Source organism: Exophiala bonariae (genome assembly GCF_035927105.1).
Source record: "Exophiala bonariae strain CCFEE 5792 chromosome Unknown scaffold_22, whole genome shotgun sequence".
Lineage (NCBI taxonomy): Eukaryota > Fungi > Ascomycota > Eurotiomycetes > Chaetothyriales > Herpotrichiellaceae > Exophiala > Exophiala bonariae.
Genome location: NW_027042497.1, coordinates 44,150 through 64,677, shown reverse-complemented (window position 1 = coordinate 64,677; position 20,528 = coordinate 44,150). Strand labels below are relative to the sequence as shown.

At 50.2% G+C, this 20,528-nt stretch overlaps 6 protein-coding genes across 6 annotated transcripts; 5 read left to right on the top strand and 1 right to left on the bottom strand.

The window, feature by feature from the left end:
* Positions 1-112: 112 nt before the first annotated feature.
* Positions 113-2,178, top strand: LTR84_005831 (uncharacterized protein; the record flags this gene model as incomplete). The annotated part of the gene is made up of 3 exons (XM_064849395.1): positions 113-235; positions 299-408; positions 468-2,178. The coding sequence occupies 3 exons, from the start codon at positions 113-115 to the stop codon at positions 2,176-2,178; spliced, it is 1,944 nt and encodes a 647-aa protein (XP_064703619.1).
* A 1,066-nt stretch (positions 2,179-3,244) lies between these two features.
* Positions 3,245-5,183, top strand: LTR84_005830 (uncharacterized protein; the record flags this gene model as incomplete). The annotated part of the gene is made up of 2 exons (XM_064849394.1): positions 3,245-3,896; positions 3,949-5,183. The coding sequence occupies 2 exons, from the start codon at positions 3,245-3,247 to the stop codon at positions 5,181-5,183; spliced, it is 1,887 nt and encodes a 628-aa protein (XP_064703618.1).
* Positions 5,184-5,726: 543 nt separating this feature from the next.
* LTR84_005829 (uncharacterized protein) lies at positions 5,727-9,188 on the bottom strand (the record flags this gene model as incomplete). Its single annotated transcript, XM_064849393.1, has 1 exon — positions 5,727-9,188. One exon carries the CDS (start codon positions 9,186-9,188, stop codon positions 5,727-5,729), a length of 3,462 nt encoding a protein of 1,153 aa, XP_064703617.1.
* Positions 9,189-10,262: 1,074 nt separating this feature from the next.
* Positions 10,263-13,023, top strand: LTR84_005828 (uncharacterized protein; the record flags this gene model as incomplete). Its single annotated transcript, XM_064849392.1, has 4 exons — positions 10,263-10,305; positions 10,767-11,255; positions 11,317-12,334; positions 12,384-13,023. 4 exons carry the CDS (start codon positions 10,263-10,265, stop codon positions 13,021-13,023), a joined length of 2,190 nt encoding a protein of 729 aa, XP_064703616.1.
* A 504-nt stretch (positions 13,024-13,527) lies between these two features.
* Positions 13,528-14,724, top strand: LTR84_005827 (uncharacterized protein; the record flags this gene model as incomplete). The annotated part of the gene is made up of 2 exons (XM_064849391.1): positions 13,528-13,868; positions 13,932-14,724. The coding sequence occupies 2 exons, from the start codon at positions 13,528-13,530 to the stop codon at positions 14,722-14,724; spliced, it is 1,134 nt and encodes a 377-aa protein (XP_064703615.1).
* A 1,124-nt stretch (positions 14,725-15,848) lies between these two features.
* LTR84_005826 (uncharacterized protein) lies at positions 15,849-20,237 on the top strand (the record flags this gene model as incomplete). The annotated part of the gene is made up of 1 exon (XM_064849390.1): positions 15,849-20,237. One exon carries the CDS (start codon positions 15,849-15,851, stop codon positions 20,235-20,237), a length of 4,389 nt encoding a protein of 1,462 aa, XP_064703614.1.
* Positions 20,238-20,528: the final 291 nt, after the last annotated feature.

Genomic DNA, 20,528 nt, shown 5'->3' with positions numbered 1-20,528 from the left:
TTCTGCTTCCCCCTCGAATTTCTAGTTCTTCATCACTATTCATCTTCTATGCTCCTTACAGCCACTACAAGTATTCGCGATCGATGATTTGTGAGATCCGACCGAACTGGCGATGACGCCAAACCCCGAGCTGCCAGGTAATGATGAGGTCGACAGTCCTCTCAGACATGCTGCACTGTTGCACGACGACGGCGAGAAACCTCCGAAACGGCAACGCAACTTCATTGCCCGACAGGTAACTATTCACCGACCACCGACCCTCTAAATTGACACGATTCTCTGCTAAAATAATGTTGAGGCCTGTCAAGCATGCCGTGCCAAGAAGACACGATGCGACGAAGACCTCCCTTGTAGTCTCTGCAAGACTCTGGGCATTGAGTGCACTTATGCTGAACGAAAGCCGACCAAGTATGTTTAGGCTGAAAGCTCGAGGCAATGCTGGCTTTGTCGTCTAACGTTAGTAACAGGAACGAGGTATCCATGAGCATGTTGTTCAACACTCTGAAGAGAGTCGAGTTCAAACTAGATCATTTATCCGCTCGGCCTCAGCTCGAGATTTCATCCGATTCCGAACGCGAGCGACCGGGCTCGAGCAATTTGAACGTTGCAATGGGAAGCCCGTTCCATCTAGATTCGGCACAGTCGAGCAGATCGGTTGTTTCACCGCAGACTCACCTATCCAGACAAGCTCTTGCGATTCCCGATGACAATTTAGTCCTATCTTTCAGTGCACATCAAACAGTCCACTGGCGTGGTGTCAAACAGTCTCTCCCGCAGGAGCTCATCGAAATCGTTAGCCGACTAGACAACAGCTATCCAACCCGTTTAGAATCCGAGAGACGGCCCTTGGATGCAACCATACGACCCGACCTCAATAATCACTTTGGCGAATGGCTATCCACTCTCAGCATATCTTGCGTCAAAGACTTATCCAACGCTTACTTTGACACTTTCAACCGGGTCTATCCTTTCATCGACCGAGATTACTATTTCCTGAATACACTTGCCGTTGTTGTTCGAGAAGGATTCGGTTATGACATGGAGACCTGTTTGGTGCTCAACGTCATGACTTTAGGCTGTATGGCAGTCAAAGCACATCACGAGGGGGAATTTGATACGTCCCAATACTCCACCTTGCCTCCTCTGGTCATGCAGATTATCGATGAGGACATCTCGGGCTTGAGCTTGTTCAACGAAGCACGAAAACGTGTGGGTTTTTGTCTCTGCGATCGCGATATTCAAAGTTGCCAATTCTACCTGACCTCAGCAGTCTTTTTCGCCCAGACCATGAGACCCGTGGACGAGTGGATGATGACAAGTCGTGCAGCCACCAGCTGTATCGCATTCTGGAAATGCCCGCCGGAGCCTTACGACGAATGGACAGCGGACATCTACTCCCGATTGTTCTGGAGTGCCATCTTACTGGAAACCGTCATCGTACAAGAGTTGGAGCTGCCGGCGAGCGCCTTCAAGGAATGGGAGGACGTTGTCCCTCTCCCGAAGTTCACAGCATTCTCATACATGAACAGGTCTCGTTCACGGAGCTCCGACGACTCTTATTATCACTATCATTTTCTGGCTCAGATAGCACACAGAATCATCCTCACCAGGATACGAGAGGAGTTGTTTTATGTCAATCCATCCCCTGCACTGGCGAATGAGCTACAACATCAGCTTGAACAATGGAGTGCGAACCTGCCTGATACACTTAAATACACCGATGAAAATCCCGCTCAAGCTTTCAGATCACCTGCAGATGCTGTGGTCGTTGCTTTACTCTACACTCGCTATCGTGTATCCATTTTCCACCTCGGAAGGCCGTTTTTGTACAAAGCAATCCAGGCCCCGTCGTCCTTGACCGAAAAAGATCTGTCATTGTGCCGAGAATCTCTCCAACATGCAATGGATTGGCCTCTAGTATGGGAAATCTGCGCAAAAATGAAGAACTTCATGCCTTTGAAATTCTTTGCCTCAGGGCAGATGTTTGGGCAGTTGTTGATCTTCCACGCCTTCAAAACTTCGACAGACTCGAGGCTTCATGAAGCCTTGCCCGCTGGATTTGAACTGTGGTGCACAAAAATGTTGCGATTCATCTCAGAATTCACCGACTCGAGCCCTACTATAAGAAAAGACTTTGAAGTCCTTTCTATCCTTTACCAACTGAATGGCAATTCTTGATCATGAATTGCCCAGCAAACCGAGCGCTTTCTTGTCATGCGATTCATCGGTTAATCGATCTGGATGTCATCCGACCAGCGGCAGCCTGGGCCAATGGTAATTATCCCATTGAGTGTGTCACTGTTAAGCCCAGGGTGAGCCCTCTTGGCTACAGCGTCGAGAAGCCAGCCATCTCCACTTCAGCCCTTCGTCTGTGGAAGAGCCAATTGCAAGATTTTTTGTACCAGACTTTAATAAGCAGGATGGCAAACATTGTCACCCTCCATGCATAGTCCGACGAAGATGAATATTCCCAAATCCAACTATGGGATTTGTTACGCTCCTGCTTCCCTGGTTATGTCGAGGCTGCGGAACCTGTCACCGGTCCAGTGGCAGAGATCGGATCCGGTTCTGTATAGCCGGTCGGGCGGATAGATCCGGCAGTGCTTTCACACCCCATTTATGGTTTCCCCGTCAAGCCATTCCCCCGACCATGGGGAACTTGATTTTCGCCCTGCATTGGAGAATCTGATTCCGGCTTGTATCCAATAAGCAAGACGCCGCCAAAAGTTCGTGGCTTGCTCGTCATATGTGCGGGTGTGCTTGGCAGCAGTTGATCCAGTTGACTGCGGGTGGTGCGCCTTTATCGATAGCCGCGTGAGCTGGGAGCTCGTAATTGTGTGCGGGGTGCATTGCACTCTTCTATCGTCAATGCCACGACGCTCAATAATATAAATAAAGGGTTGTGACCCTCTGGACCATCATATGAATCTGTCTTTTGGTTAATGAAATCGATTCGGCTCTCTCGGTGTGACACGATCACTCACAGCTATTGAAAACTCTCAACCTCAATCCCTTAACTTTATCTGGAACTCAGATCCAAGTGGTTATCCGCTTGTCTGTACGATCTTGATTGGAAGCTCGTTTATTTTGTTCCTGCATCCAGAGCCGAAGAATTCATTACACAAATACGATAATTTCGATAGTTCTTTGAGCGTGTCGACTGACATAACTTCTAAACTAAATATTTTCGCCAGCAAAAGGTTCCCCATACCCATTAGAATCCATCGTATCACCAGCAACAAAAATGAGTGTCCAGGTGCAATCGGCAACCAACCCCGGGTTGACATTGTCCAAGGACCGCTGTGTTCCCGGTTCAGTCAATATACCGCTCGCGAAATGGCCAAAGACTGCCGAATCGACAGCTGCAGATCCAAACGAGATCGCAAACAATATCGTTAAATCCCTCAATACGTCCCTCGAGCGACAAGATACGAAAGCAATTGCTGAGCTCTTCCTTGAGGGCGGCTATTGGCGAGACCATCTAGTGCTGTCATGGGACATGCATACCATGAAGGGTCGTCAACAAGTTGCGTCGTTCCTAGCTCAGCAGTGTCCCATCACAAAGATCGAGATTGACAGAAGCACCGCCTATCGGTCACCACAGTATGGAGTGTTTGACGGCACTGGAGACACAAAAGGAATAATATTCTTTACCACCTTCACCTCGAAGTCGGGCAGTGGCCAGGGTGTGGTCAGACTAGCAGAGTATGAGGGTAAATGGCAGATTTTCACCCTCTTCACCACACTGCGAGACATCGCTGGACATGAAGAAATGGTCAACCACCGCCGCCCCAAGGGCGTCGAACACGGTGGAAAGATCGACCGCAAGAATTGGCAGGAGAGGCGAAGCCAAGATATTGACTTTGAAAACAAAGAGCCCGTGGTTTTAGTTGTAGGTACGTGTTGCTCCTGGAACTCCTGCATCTGCGATTTATTGATAATAAACAGGTGCCGGACAGGCAGGCCTAACTGTGGGAGCACGATTGAAGAATCTAGGCGTCGATACTCTCCTCATTGATAGCGAGGACCGAATCGGAGACAATTGGCGACGAAGATACCACCAGCTGGTGCTCCATGATCCCGTTTGGTATGACCACATGCCATACATCAATTTCCCAGCCCACTGGCCAATCTTCACTCCCAAAGACAAGCTCGGTGAATTCTTCGAGGCATATGCCAAGCTCCTCGAGCTCAACGTCTGGGTCAAGACAACCCTCGAATCGACTTCTTGGGATGAGTCAAAGAAGCTGTGGACGGTGACCGTTAAACGGACTAAGGTCGACGAAAGCACTGAAACTCGCACCCTCCACCCCAAGCACGTCATCCAAGCAACAGGCCATTCAGGCAAGAAGAACTTTCCTTCCTACACCAAGGGCCTCGAAAACTTCAAAGGTGACGTTCTCTGCCACTCGTCAGAGTTTCGTGGCGCCCAACCCAACCGCAAAGGCAAAAAGGCCGTCGTCGTTGGATCCTGCAACTCCGGGCACGACATATCGCAGGACTTCTACGAGAAGGGCTACGACGTTACGCTCGTGCAGCGCTCTACAACCTGCGTCATCTCTAGCGAGGCGATCACCAACATTGGACTCGCAGGCCTATATGATGAGAACGGCCCGCCCGTGGACGACGCTGACTTATGGCTGCACAGCCTGCCAAGCGAAGTGCTAAAATCGCTCCAAGTCAAGGTCACCGAACTCCAGCGTCAACACGACATTAAAACGCTTGAAGGGCTCGAGAAGGCCGGTTTCAAACTCGACTCAGGCCCTGAGAACTCAGGGCTTTTCATGAAATACTTCCAGCGCGGAGGCGGCTATTATATTGACGTTGGCGGCTCACAACTGATCATTGATGGTAAAGTCAAGGTCAAGCAGGGGCAGGAGATCGAGGAGATCCTGCCACACGCAATCCGATTCGCCGACGGTTCGAAGCTGGAAGCCGATGAGATCGTCTTCGCTACGGGATATCAGAACATGAGGACCCAGGCACGAGAGATCTTCGGCGATGAGATCGCCGACCGTGTTGGCGACATCTGGGGCTATGACGCCGAGGGCGAGATGCGGACTATTTGGCGTAAGACTGGCCATCCGGGCTTCTGGTTCATGGGTGGAAATCTCGCGCTGTGTCGCTACTACTCAAAATTGTTGGCTTTGCAGATCAAGGCCTCTCTGGAAAATCTTAGTTAGAGAACAGGTTTAGCAACAAACGGACTGCGCTCGGGGCTAGAAAGGAGATAAAGAAATTGTTCATGATTTCGATTCATCCGTGCATGTGCTGTTAAGCAGAGGATTCTTCTGATAGTGGTACCTTGATCCTAGGACGTGAAGTGTGATTGCTGCGCTTCATTGATCCATGAATTTGGAATGAAACACTAAGATACTTGGTCCAGACCTCAAAAATCAAACGAACATACGAGGTAGCGAACATGGGATGATAGTCTCATAAAGGAGTTCACTTGAAGCTGGTTATTTGTAGTTTATTTGTTCGGGAAATGGCATGTTATCAGGCTCAGCTGTCCCCATACCTCTATTTTGTCACCCTAAGAGCGCATTAGGCGATCATGAGAGACAAGATCCCACCTCGAAGACCCCTTTGCCTTGCCATCAAGTTGGGTATAGCGCTAAACCACATCATTGTGGGGTGATTCAAGACGTCAATAAATCGCGTACAAGAGAAAAGAAAAATGGAACCCAATCTCCACCAATCGTAGCTCATTACATCCAGAGTTTCTAATCCAGTGTGATTGGATTGTCCTGATTGTTAGGGGTATTTGCTTTGGGCTGACCCTTTGAGGGGAATGCTCGGCCCGTGGGATTGTTGTTGTTAGCCTTCTGTTGCGGCTGTTTCCCTGTTCCGTTTGCAATTGGCATTGGTGCTTGCATCTTCCCTTGAGCACGAGGCTGGGGCTTCGACTTGACGTTGCCATTTGGCAAATTATTTGACTGTGGCTTTTGAGCATCTGCTTTGGCGGGTGTGTCCTTCCCTGCTTGGTTGGTCTTTTGCTCTTTAACGAAAGCCATGAGAAGAGCATGGATCTCTGTGAGCAGAGGTTCGGGATTCTCAGCCAAACACGCAGCAGCGCTATCGAGTGTGAGCCATTGAGTTGGTACGTCCGTGCGCGAGAAAACTCCCTGTCGAAGTTTTTGCCGTAGTGCAGCATTGGAGAATGATGCCCTTGAATAAGCTTGGACCTCTTCCAAGGCCGCACGAACCAGCCACATGGGTTTCTTTGATCCGGTATCGACGTGTGGTAGTATCTCAAGCCTCGCTACCAGGTTGGTGTGAGCCACCGGCGTTGCATCTTTGGACAGGGTATTTGAATTTGTGAAATATTGGATTGCGAAATGTTGAGCACTTCGCACTAGGATGTGGGCCCGGACGGTGGAAAGATTTTGTGTTGATGCTGTTGACTGTCCTTGGTCAAGTCCAGAACCATGTTGCCGTTGAAGGTTGTGTAGATACGCAACCAAAGGATATGTCATATCCAAGGAGGTCAGAAAGTTATGAATTCTGGTTTCGAAAGGAAGGTGGTCGAACGCGAGCAGATCCGAATACTTCTCCGCAAGGAGTGCATGTGGATTGTCCGTATTGGGGAAAAAGGTAAGCTGCGGTGTTTGCCGACCCTCTTTGAAGGATACCTGTACGGACAATTCCTTGGGTGTGGAACTAGAATAGCAAACGGAGAATCCAGAGCTGGAGACTGCCTGCAGCTTGATACCCGGAAGACGATGAATTTGTTGTACCGTAGAAATAGTGTTCCTGAGGTGATTTGCCTTGCCTAGGATAGCTGGAATGGCGATTTCGCCAATGGAGGTATCAATGCGAATTGTCGCGGTGTGATGCCTGAGATTCAATGACACATCACGATCCAGAGCTGATTTTTCAAGGTGTTGCAGCACCACAACGCTGGTATTGATTTGAATCCTGCCAATGAGGGTCGCCAAATTTGTTTCAGGATTGACCCCGTCAAATCGCACCTTGACAACTTGATGAGGGTTATCGTCTTTATTGCTGCCACGCAAAAGAGCCTTGCTTTGCGTGGGTTCGAAAGGCAAAGATGCTGATCCCAGACCATCCAATCGGAAAGACAATTCTGGAAGCTTGTAATTCTCTTCAAAGTCTGGGAAGGGAGAGAGGTCATACGGAACGTGGCGCAGTTCAAAATATTGGGCGTTGCAACGAAGACATATAAGACCCGTGGCGTATTCCGACAGACGGTCAAAATAGTCAGGACTCAGTTTTTGCTTGATGCTTATTTTCTGATTGCGAATCACGTCAAAATGGACCGGTCCAGTTGAGTTGGGCTGTCTCGTTTGACGAAGTAGCGACCATTGATCACCATTGTGGGTATGGGATATGGCAAGGAAATAATCCGAACCCCAGTGTCGGTTGCGAAACAAATTGAGCCTGACAAGAGGACCACCGAACAAGGACTTGATTTCTGACGGGCTGAATTTGAAAGCACGCAACGATTCCCAGTTGCTGGCCAACATGGCAATGCCGATAGCTGATTCAAGTACACTGCATCTGAAATTCAACAATTTGGAGGCAATCTCGCCACCAATACCATGTGCTCGGTTGATCTCGTATTGTAGCCTCTCGCTCTTTTCAGTGACTGGACTAAGGACGAAAGCACCAGTGACCGCATCAATTTGGACGTCGATGTGGGACGCGCGGGAAAGTTGCATTATCATCGTACAGTCCTCAGGGGCGGTGATAGAGACGGTTTGTTCTAATGAAAGGTCACCATTGGCGTAAAGAGGCGTGGCGTTGAGGTTGTCATAGATATCGTCAAGAAGAAGAGTGGAGTCTTGGGCGATAACTTGACGTAGAAGCTGCTCGAGGTTGAGAACCGACTGAGACAAAGATAGGCTCGGGGGAGGCATGGACTGCCCCTGCCTTGTCCATTTCACCTTCAAATGCGGCAAGAATGCAGGACTATCAGATTGTTGATGGTCAGTGGCGATCCCAATTTCGATCCAACTCTTTGTCGTCTGTCGGTTCGACCAGTACTGTACGACCACAGCTCGTCGGATCAACTCAACGCGCATATTTCCCACCCATTGTGTTCGGGCGAGCTCCAGTGCTTGCTTGTGATATTCGGCCAATTTGAAGGAGAGGACCAACTCCTGGAGGAAAAGACAGCAGCCTTGCAGGCCGTCACGGTCGATAACTGAATTGGCCAAGTGTTCGATTTCGGTTCTCATTCCATCTGTCATGGTTGGTGCTGGAGAAAAGCTGAAACGAAAGTCAACCATGCGGAATTGAGAATCCGGGGTGTCGTCTAGAATCGAAACATCCATTTCAAACTCGTTTTGGACGATGAAAGTAGCCCGGCCATCGTGGATGTAAAAGGTTCTTAGAGGCGGAGGGAGTGGTCCAGACAAGGCCAGTCGAATTCCCAGTATACGGTTTAGCGACTTCAGAACATGGAGAATTTGCTTGGTGGAAAGGTCTTTTTGCGGAATGTATCCGTGGGTTGGGATATCCAGAGCTCGACCTCTAGAAAGAATTTCGGCGGCAGTTTTCAGATCAGGGTCAGGAACTTGAAAACCAGCGGAGTCTTGCTTGATGCGCACGAGTGAGGCGATGGCATCCCAATACGCCTGTCTGCGGGTCATGAGCCAGTAGTTGATGGAAATCGTTTTGCTGACATTTTCGACATCTCTACTCCACTGCAACAGAACCAGGAGTTTGATGAAATCTGCTTTTTGATCGTTGGCAAACTGTAACAATTTCTCCTTCTTCTCAAGATTTGCCTTTGATTGATTGTTGATCTGGCCGTTGAGAAGCGACCTTGTGGAGTCGCCACTTGGATCTGGAATATGTATGGATGCCAGCTGGTCGAGCAAGAGCACAAGGTTGTTCCAACATGACTGGGCGGCTCGGTTGACAAGAGCTGCGAGAGGCAGGTAACTGTCCTTGGAAATCAACTGAAGGATCTCGAGAGGGGCTTGTTCAGAGCGGAGGGTGGACACAGGAGGTGCAACGGAATGGCGCATAGGGGTATCCTTTGAGAGGCCATTGGTATGCCTGGGTTCACGATCTTGGGAAGGTATGGAAGCCCTGGAAGGTGGTTTTATTCCTTCGGCTTGATAGACTGCGGCCTGGGATAGAGGCCTCGATCCATCTTCTTGGACACCATTGGACATGCGCTGCACTCCGTTGACCGTCGGCCTGTCCCCGTTCATATTGACGTGAGTAGTACCATCAAATGACACATGACCGGCAGATAAAGAGCGCCCTCTTTTGGCCGCCAAAGGTCGATACCGAGAGAAGGGTTCGAGGGATTGAATATGGCGAGGTGCTGTTCTGGAGGTGACAAGAAGACCGCGGCTGCCGTGAGAGTGGGGTTTCCAAGCAGGTCTGGAACAAGTTGGTCTTTAGCGAATTGTAGTAGTGATGGCGATGGTAATGAAGTGTTGGTGATGGCTATGAGGGTTCCGTAGCCAGGGAACAAGGATCGGCGCGTTGGTTGTCTTTGAGGGGTAGAGAATAGATGATCGGGGATTGATTATGGCAAGGAGTTCAATTGGTTTAATCGAGGTACCTTGAATGTGTCAAAGAGGAGAGGGCGTTGTGGTCTGTCCGTCAAGGGTTGAAGGCTGGAAGTGGATTGATGAAAGAATCAAAGGTTCAGCCCAAGGTGAGTAGGGTGAGATGCCTGTGATGAATGAACAAAGAGCCTTAGCCTTGAACTTGAAGTTCTGGCAAACACGCGCGCGGAAGTCGGCTGCCCAAACCAATGACTGGAGTCAGTGAGCTGGGCCTGCAGCCACCATCAGGCAGGCGCAGTCGGGCTGGGGTGTGTGGGTGGCAACCGTAGGCGGAGGAAACCACCACTGCTGACTTCAAGTTAGGTACGGATACTACTGACTACGAGGCGCGACGAAACGGAAGCCACTCTTCCGACCAGGTCACAGTCACATGACATTGCCTACGGTACCAAGATACGGCGGACCGAAACATCTGGAACCGTAATGACGCCAGGACGATTGCTTACCCATCGAACTGCTTGCACCATGGAAAACGGTGGGCCCATAAATCCTGTATCCAGGACGGATAGACACTGCTAGGCAGCCCAAGATGATAGATTTCATGAGGGGTTGCACTTCGCCATCACGGCAGATGGTGCGTAGAATCCAGATACATTTGGGCCCGTATCTCCGCCATGACATTCTGCCCCAGCGATTGGAGGCGAGGCGAAGATTGAATGAGCGGTCTTTCTAGTTAGCGGCTGCAACTTGCAAGCCATCAACACCACCATGCCCATTCTTTCACTAGAGGGTGTGATCGACGAAGCTTCTGGTAGGCCAGCTAGACTCCGAATGCACGCAGAAATGAATGATGGACAGCTTCATCCATCGTACTAACCGCAAACCGCCTACTGAGCAGAGCCATGAGTCTACTTTCGGCGACTGCGAGATAAAGATCCAGAGGTATAGATACAATGGGTTGCCCTGCTATAAAGACCCGTTTCACCACTGGACTTGGAAGTAGTTGCACAATCTGTTCTGTTGCCTTTATCATTCTTCGAGCGACCAAGGTGGACGATTTACTCCCCGGAGCATCTTGGACCGTGATAGCAAATCTACATGATTTGTGATCTCGCGCCCTGTGGTGTGAGGATTGATCGCAAAGACGCACCTTCCAAAAGACACGATGAGCATCAATGATCAGAGGCGGGTGGATCACCAAATGCCCTAGCTACTGGTTGGAGCCTGGAGGTGATATTCTAGGGGTGGTTCTTGATCCCTGACTCCCCGCAGCCAGGACCACATCAGAGGCTCGACGGGCACCGTCCGAGGCCCGGGGCGACCTTTTTCCCTGGCACACGGGCGTCCGCTCTCCCAAATGGTTGGTCCTTCACATCCCACCGCCTACAACCTCCAGTACCGCTTCTCCTGGCACCGCAATCTCATCTTTATCCAACTGCGGCCAACAGTTGACCATCACTGACTTGAACCAGGCTCCTCGCCATGGGCAACCAGACTTCCATACCTTCTCAAGACCTCCACTACTTCCTCACCAGCTCTCTCAATCCCGTGCGAGCTTAATTTCTCCCACTCCGTCTGTCGAGGCAGATGATGAGCGGGACTCATCTTCGGACGACTCCGACTCCGCCATGGACGACCTCGACGATCCAAGAGATGACAGTACATATGCGGACCAGGACACGAGGCCTACCAGCCGAAAGGAGCTATGGGGCTGGTACTCATATGGCTGGGCTGCCGAGGTCTTTGCCATCTGTGCGATGGGTAAGTTGCGTCCATGTCCCTTGCCTCGTCTCAGGTCCCTCGGAGTTCTGACCGTCAGCAGGCTCATTCTTGCCCATCACCCTCGAGCAACTAGCCAGAGATCAAGGTGTGCTCTTCAGTGACAAGACCACTCCCTGTCATGCTGGTTGGCAGACTGGTACTCCCAACTCAACCACACCGACCGGTCCCAAACATGGCCACAACGAGCTTCCTTCCTGCGTCATCTACTTCCTGGGAGCCGAGATCAACACGGCTAGCTTTGCCATGTACACCTTCTCCATCAGTGTCCTCGTTCAAGCTCTCCTCATCATTTCCATGTCTGGTGCCGCCGACCACGGTCGATTTCGAAAGACTTTCCTCCTGGCCTTTGCCTTCCTCGGGGCAACCGCCACTATTCTCTTTATAGGAGTTGTTCCAAAGGTTTATCTGCTGGGGGCTCTTCTTGCCATCATCTCCAACACTTGCTTTGGTGCCTCATTCGTCCTCCTCAACTCCTTCCTGCCACTTCTCGTGCGCCACCACCCTACCATCCTTCAGACCCATGGTAATAGCCACCGGGATTCTGCAGATCTGGGGCCGTTGGAGGAAGATGAGCGATACATTGATCGAGATAACCATCAGCTGTCCTCGCCAGATGCTCATCTTCTCCCTCGCCATGGTTCAGATGGCCAGTCACTCTCTCAGGACTCCGTGCTCACCATTTCACCTGAGCTCAAGCTCTCCACCAGAATTTCGTCGAATGGCATTGGAATCGGATATATTGCAGGTCTGTTGGTGCAGATCTTCGCCATATTCTTGGTCGTTGCCACTGGATCTACCACGTTCTCGCTACGCTTGGTCTTAATGGTGGTGGGCATTTGGTGGTTCGTATTCAGCATTCCAGCCGCAATGTGGCTTCGTCCACGGCCGGGTCCTCCATTGCCCGCTGCTCTGACGGGGCAACGTGCATGGCTGGCATACATCATATATGCCTGGAAGGCGCTCTTCAAGACAATTGGGCATGCTCGCAAGCTGAAAGATATGTTTATCTTCTTGTGTGCGTGGTTCCTCCTCAGCGACAGCATCGCGACAGTGAGCGGGTGAGTATCACGATTTACCGCCACTTGTGTTCTGGCTAACTCTTCAAAGCACGGCGGTCTTGTTCGCCAAAACATCACTTGGTATGAAAACGGAGGCACTCGGGTTGATCAATGTCATCGCCACGGTAGCCGGTGTTCTCGGTGCATTCTACTGGAGTTTCTTGTCTCGATTCTTCAATCTGCGGGCGTCTCAGACAATCGTCGCATGCATTTGCTTGTTCGAGATCATTCCGTTGTACGGGCTATTGGGATTTATCCCAGCCATCAAGCGCTACGGAGTCTTTGGTTTGCAACAGCCTTGGGAAATGTACCCCCTTGGTGCGATCTACGGCTTTGTTCTCGGTGGCCTGTCATCTTACTGCCGAGCATTCTTTGGTGAGCTGATCCCGCCTGGATTTGAGGCGTCTTTCTACGCACTGTATGCTATTACCGACAAAGGCTCGAGTATTTTTGGACCGGCCGTGGTCGGCGCAATCACGGACCGATATGGTGAAATCCGACCCGCTTTTGTGTTTTTGGCAGTCCTGATATTCTTGCCATTGCCCTTGATGATGTTGGTGGATGTTGATCGCGGCAGGGCAGACGCACGTAGTATGGCATTGGAGTTGGAAGGTCATCGTAAAGGGAATGGTGGGGGTCAAGGATATACCAGTATCCCGACCATCGTGCTGTCAGAGGAAGAAGATTGAATGGGCTTGAGAAATACCCTTGGACACATTCGGGACATTGGTGTATTCATCTATGCTTTTGGAAGGTTCTTAACGAACTGGGCATCTTGGGAATGATTACATGCTAGACACTACGGTGGTCGCCTGCGGCAAAAAGCTCGGCTATGCCATATCTTCATAGGTGAACAGTTAGCGTCAAAATTCAGTCGTGGATGGTCGGAAGCAATTTCTCGACTCCCTGTCAATTGTTGGCCCTCGTATATTGGAACTTGGAACCCGACAAAGAACCTTCTCCAACCGAAGTCTTCACTAAACGCGCGACGCGCTTTTTTTCGTGGGGGTTTCGCGTTTGGGGATGGTTGACCACTGACGTCGACAGGGTTCAGCGCACCTCTCGCGCAGCTCTACCCAGGCAATAAAATAATCAAGGTTGAACGATGCTTCATGCATCTTTGTCACGTATCTAGTCATCTTCAACCGTTGATCTGCATCTCAAAACGACGACACATTGTCTCTTTCTTCGCCATGTCTCTCAAACGAAAACAAGTGGGTGCAATGGCCAAAGACGATGCGAAGAAGCCCAAGAAAAATGGCGACCTAACATCGTTCTTTGGAGCCCCAAAACCTACTCCAGTCAACACTCAGACCGAACCGGCCGTTAACTTCGACAAAGACAAATGGGTGGCTAGTTTGACTTCGGAACAGAAGACACTCCTAAAGCTCGAGATTGATACCATGCATCCAAGTTGGCTGCGTGTGCTCAAGGAAGACCTGATTTCTCGTGACTTTCTGGACTTGAAACGATTCCTCGACAAAGAGGTCAGCACACAGACAATCTACCCACCAATGGCAGAAGTATACAGCTGGTATGACTACCTTCGAGAGGGTCCTCCGTATGGCAAGATCTGGTGCTAACTCGCTGTGTACAGGTCTCGCCATTGTCCTTTGGACAAAGTTCGTGTGGTCATCCTCGGCCAGGACCCTTACCACGGCCCAAACCAGGCACACGGTCTTTGCTTCTCCGTCCTCCCACCAACACCAGCCCCTCCCTCTTTGGCCAACATCTACAAAGCCATTGCCGTCGACTACCCTTCATTTAAACCACCACCCAAGAAATCGGGGCTTCTGACACCATGGGCCGACCAAGGTGTCCTCCTACTCAACACCTGTCTGACGGTTCGCGCGAGACAAGCGAACTCGCATCAGAACCATGGATGGGAGAAATTCACACAAAAGGTGATCGACACGGTGGTCAAAGTCCGCACCAATGGAGTCGTTTTCTTAGCGTGGGGCAGTCCCGCGCAAAAGAGATGCGACAAGATCACTGGCGCCAAACACTTGGTGCTGAAGAGCGTACACCCGAGTCCATTGAGCGCCTACAAAGGTGAGGGGTTCTTCAATTGCAACCACTTCCGCAAGGCCAATGACTGGCTGGAGGCTCGCTATGGAAAGGAGGGTGTGATCAACTGGGATCTGGCAGATGGCACTGGCCGATCAGATACAGTGAACCCCCCAGCGGCTGTGGTCGTGGGTTCGGACACTTCCGCAGCCAGGCAGAAATCGGCCTCAAGCCAGCCTGAAACAGAAACCGTCTTGTCCCATGAAGAAGTGCCCAAGAAGACGGAGAAGGATGAGTGGATTAGCGGTGATGATGACGCTGACGCCATTGAGGCATTGGAAGAACTGGCCAAGCTGGATGCCGATCAGAAAGTCACAGTCTGATGGTAGGTATCTTGGGAAAGTTGTATTCACATCGAGATTTTTGAGCCTGGCGTTAGGATAGGTAGCGTCGATTCTTCTTTCTGAATGATCACGATGCTTGTAATCCCCTATATGTAGGTGTAAGTATTGCAACACAGTTATTCGGATTCCTGAGGGTGAATGAACACCTACCGCCTGCCGTTTTCATGAACTCGCTTCCCTCCGCAGGTGGTTGGTTAGTGTGGCCGACGGGGTCGCCTGGAGCGAGCGGATCGTAGTAGGTCATGTACCCGTACTTGTCGTCCCTCACTTCCGTGCACCTGGTACGAGGCATCTCGTGTGGGCTCTTACCTGAAACTGACATTGCTCGTGTGAACCAAGAACCAAGAACCAAGAGCCCGGGAACTATACTTTCCATGTGCCTGCCGACGCATACGGGTCTCTATTAGGAACGGAGCGAGAATGTCTAGCCTGTCTTGGGTACATACTACCCACCTGCTGGAGAGCTTGGTGTCACGATTGAGTTTGGATGTCTCGATAAACGAGCCAGTCTCCAGAACGGAACACGGCATACGAAGTAGGTAGTTCAATGAATATGCGGGTTCTGAGATGTTGTACATGGACCCGCACTACGTAAGGGGGCCCCAAATGGTGTCGGCGCAATTTCAAATAGGATGAGGCATATTTCCATCGTGGGTGAAGCTTGATACACTTGGTCCCTCATGTTTAACGTATATTCGTTCTAACCAGTACACTATGCCTTTGGTGGTTAGTTTATCGTTAGTGCACTGCCGAGCGCTGCCGCTAGCCATGAGCTAAACCTCATCTCAAACTCTTTTCACGTCCATCGACTCTGGCATTTTCCAACACTCGGACCGTCGCGACTCATACTCCGACAAGAGTGGTTTCAACTCGGGAAGACCAACATGCAGGCCTTCGACGCAAACGCTTTGGTGCGATGTGCACGGCTTCTCTTCGAAAGTGTGTTTAGAGATGAGGTTCGTCGCGGACATATTGCTCGTTCCCCTTGAATCCTACCCTCTTTCAAGGCAAGGTATGCTCCCCATGAAAGCCTCAACCATCGAAAGGGAGGGACGTCATGATATCGAGTCACATCTCGTGTCAGTAGGCAGTCAACATCCAGCATGTCCAACCAAACGGGCAAGGCGATGCCGAGCTACAAACATGCAAGGCATATCTCATCATTGATGAAGGAGCCGCTGATTGAGAGCACAATCGAGGACCAGGAGCCGCTTCATCCTCCAGCTCGACCGAGACATGCTTCGATTTCGAACAGCAATCTGATTCACAAGCATGCAAGACACATCTCGTCGCTCATGAAGCCATTGCCCGCGGACGCATCAATCACCACAACGGATGATTCGAAGTCTGAGCAACCTTCAGCTGCACAAGCCAAGTCTACGCCTCTGTCCAGTATTGCTTACAGTATCTGGCCAATTCCGCATGTGAACTATGAGAATATTTCAGGTCGACTGTCAAAGCCTTTTGGACACCACTCCAACTACCATGATCTGGAGAACAACTCGATCGCTTCGTCCCGGGAGAAGATCCCCAGCGTAAACGTCACCCCTGCCTCTAGCATCGAAGGTATCTTGCCTTTGATTGAGGATCAACTCGGTAGCGAATGGATTCCTAGGATGCTTCGGCCAAGGTTCAGCTTTACCCTTGCGACTTCATTTGCTGGGTTGTTCCTGATGCTGGAGCTGTTAGACATCCTGGACCGGAAACGCGACGGATTTGCGACTTCGTCCGGTATTGCATCCTTTGTCAACTACCTACCTAGCATGATAGTTGTACTGTTGGCTTTATTTTGGGAAATGGTGTTAAAAAACCTGAAGGAAGTTGGCCCCTGGTCGCTTATGGCTATGCGCTGGACGAGAGCTGATGAAGGATTGTATTCCGTCAACTACATTGATACTCTTGACTTCAGGGGATTCCTAATGTCTGTCAAGCTCCGCCAGTTTGGTATAACTCTGGGCTATACTGGTGCTATCCTGTGTGGTGCTCTTGTGCCTTTCGCCAATACCCTATTCTTCACGGATCCAATACCCCGGATGATGACGACACCGAATAGCCTATTCAGGACTTCTCAACTGCTCGTAAATGATACACTTACCGGAGTCAAAGCCTCTGGACGAAACTCTGCAGCATTCGATCCACAGTCATTCATCAACTACATGGCTATTCAGAAGGAGAATTTTGCATTACCTACTTGGACAATTGAACAACGTGCTCTCGAAAGCTTCAACTTGACTGCATCTTCGTCAGCCCAACTTTTCTCGCGGGAGGAAAATATCACCTTATCTGCCACTACCAGTGCATTCAACATTAACGTCACGTGTGATCCGATATCTTGGGTGCTTTCTGATGCTGTTGCTAACTCGAATTCATCCCTCACTCAAACTCGGCTTGTGCCAGACCTCGAGGATCTCAGCAAAGCCAATTGCACCATTCGTCCACAAGACTATCCACAGCTCTCGTTTGACCCAAGGAACCTGACTGCCTGGTTCAACTATACGACGTGTGGAGACTACCAATGCCCCGGATATTCAGCTGATGACTCTCCCACCAACCCTCCAAACTGTGGGGATCAACAAAGTGCCGACCTTCGTTTGGTATTGAATGTGTGGAATCCTGAGGTTTTCGATGGAAATTTATTATCTCTTCCCAATGAATCTGCAGCTATTCCATCTCTTCTGTGCAAGATTGAGATGTTCACCGATGAGTATCATGTCCATGTGGACGCTCGTAAAGGAAGGTTGATTGATATTGCACGCGCCCCGATTTCTTCCAGGAAGTTGTCAATCAAAAACCAAGAGTCTATTGTTCTCAAGATCAATCAATACCTGAAGCAAAATACCGAGGTGTTCGGCGATGGTCCGGATGAGAATGACTTTCGCTTTCCAGTGGAAGTGTTTCTGGACGAGCCCTTATCTGAACCGGTGTTTTGCAACCCATCCGAATACTTTAAGAATTCGGAGATGGAGTACTTTCCTGGCGCTGTAAGGCCTAGTTCGGACTTCACGACTGCAGTCGGAATTGATCGATTTATCCTCATGATGTCGCAAGGAAACAATCTCCGCATTGCAAATTACGCCAAGGACATCACAGAAATGCAGAAGGACATGTCAGGCCTGCTTCAGGGGCTTGTCTCTCAGATCGTCAACGTAGAATACCGCTACGGAGATGCTGTTGAGATGGAAGGTCTGGTGATGGTCTCGGCAACCATCATGCACCTCAGACAGGTCTCGTTGCGCACTCTGCAGGTTATCATGACATTGATGACCGTTATCACCATACTCACGAGCACAAAGTTGAGACCGAGAACTCACCTGCGAACCGATCCAAGAAGCCTCGGTGCAATGGCTATGTTGCTTTCTAGAAGTGATACGATCGAAAAACTGCTCAGGGACACAGGCGGATTGTCAGAACGTTCGTTTCTTAGCCAATTGAGCGGGCAGTACATCAGGACGACGTTAGAAGATGGCCGTACCATTTTGGAACTCCAGGATAGTCAACGGTATTCGAAAATGTTACACTCCCTCAATAAGCGCAGAGACTCGACGCCAACCCCGTGGCATCATACAGCTCTCCTTTTGACTTATCGAACTGTATTGCTTGGGGCCATTGCCTTCATGATCCTGATACTTGGGATCTCCTGGTGGCGCAGCGAGAAAACCGCGGGCATCGCGCCAACGAGCGGCGAGGGAAATCATCCCATCATTTACTTTATTCCCATACTACTGGTGCTCTTGACATATGCAGTCTCCGCTGTTGATGGGCCTGTCCAATGTATGCAGCCGTATATTCAAGTTGCAGCAAAATCTTTAAAGCCGAAAGCTGGGCTCGACTTCAGTCCCATTACATACTCCCCCTTTACAACCGATTACCGATCACTGAAGCATTCTCGAAACAGCCTGTCCTTTCTCACCCTAGGTCTTCATTTGCTTGTGCCTGCTATCAAGGTCGCCGTTGCAAGCTTGCTCTTCAACGCACTACGGCAATCCTTTATACCGACGTTGGTACCGATAGATTCTAGCCTTGTGAGTAATCTTGATACCTACAATCTCACAACCCTCCAAAATTCGGGCGCCCAAGAAGAAATACTGCGCTCCAGAGCCATGACGCTTATCCAATCATCCGCCGAATTCCTCGTGAAAACCTCTCCAGTGGGACTCGTGGATGGATTGGTATTCAGCAACGTCACAAATCGCATTAGCAACGAAGAAATCGACTCAATTCTTGATACTGGGTCAGATATGAACATACGCATCCCTGCCATACAAGTGACACCGGCCTGCAGATTTTTTGGGACCTCTGACTACCGCAACATGACTCCTTCGGGAGAAGTTGACGGCAATCCAACAATCGACATCATTTGTGACACTGGGCTCGGGCTCGCGAGATGTCCAAGTCAAGCGGTGGACAGAATGTTTACGGGTACATCTTCGAGGAACTCAACCGACGAAACCTCTTATTTTTGGAATCGAGATTCACTCGTCGGCTCGCCTAATTCGGAGAACACACCTGACAGTCCCGAAATCGTGGGATCCGAGGTATTCCAGAACGTAACCACATTCCTCTTAGCGAAGGCCAACCAAGCCGACTCCACAGTACCTGGCTTTGAAATAACAAACATTGCCAGTTTCTGGTGTAACATAAAATACACGGCAATTGACATCAATGTGACAGTGAGCCGTCCGCGAAGAGCCGCCCTGGGTATTCAGCGAACATTGCCATTGGTGGTCAAAAGCTATGATGCGAACTCCATTACCCCGATCTTGGACCAAGCAGCATACAACATCTCCCATTTGAACTGGACCAATATCAATGACCTTTCTAGCCTTCGCAGCATTCGGCCTCTGAACGGCAGGAATCTCTTATACAGCATTATCAAAAGATGGAACCCCAGAGTTACGGACGACGACTTCGTCAAATCACCCAGACTACTAGCCCAGGGAGGTAGCAAAGTGCTGCGGTATTTCGCGGCCGTTATGATTGATCAGTCTCGACCGTTCGTCGAAGCAATGAGTGCAGCGCAGAGCCAAGCTGCCATCCCGGAAGCCCAAGTGCAGACTGCTCGTCTAAGATTGATTCAGAGCAAAGGAACCACGATCACACTCCAATCCTTGCTTGGGGCTTTAATATTCTGTATCCTCGTTATGGGGTTCGGCGTGAATAGCAAGAAGATTACACTCTTCAAAGCCCCCAGCAGCATCGGCTCACAGATCGGCCTCGTGGCTGGAAGCGAACTTGTGCGAATAGCGAGGGACGAGGACATTAGGAGGAAGAACTTCGGTGACGAAATAACTGGGAAGATTGGTGAGGATGCTCTCTGGCGTGCATGGGATGGCTTTCTGGTCAATCTGGGCTGGTGGGAGCGATCGCAAGCTCGGAGTGTCAACCTGGCAAGATCTGAACTCGAAGTCGACACTTTTATTCGAGGGGGAAATGTTGACCGTGGCGAGAAACGCTTTGGCATTGATGTTGGCGAAGCTGAAAGAAATCCATAGACACAGGAGAACAACATGAAAGCCTGAAAAGTCCATGTTCCCGACAATCAATCTCAGCAATGCGTGTTCGTGAAAACTAGCCATGCCAAGATACGCTTTGCCTTGCCAAAAAGCGGAATCTGGCCCAATTTGACGAACTTGTCTGAAAGTGTTGGTAAAAGATGGTATGAATCCATGTGATGACCAGTCCAGCCAAATTTTCGGGCCTTATCGACACTCAATGTCGCACACCATGTCCGCTAGAGGATTCAATCCTGGCTAGCCCAGGTCACAGCATCCCAGGAATCCTTG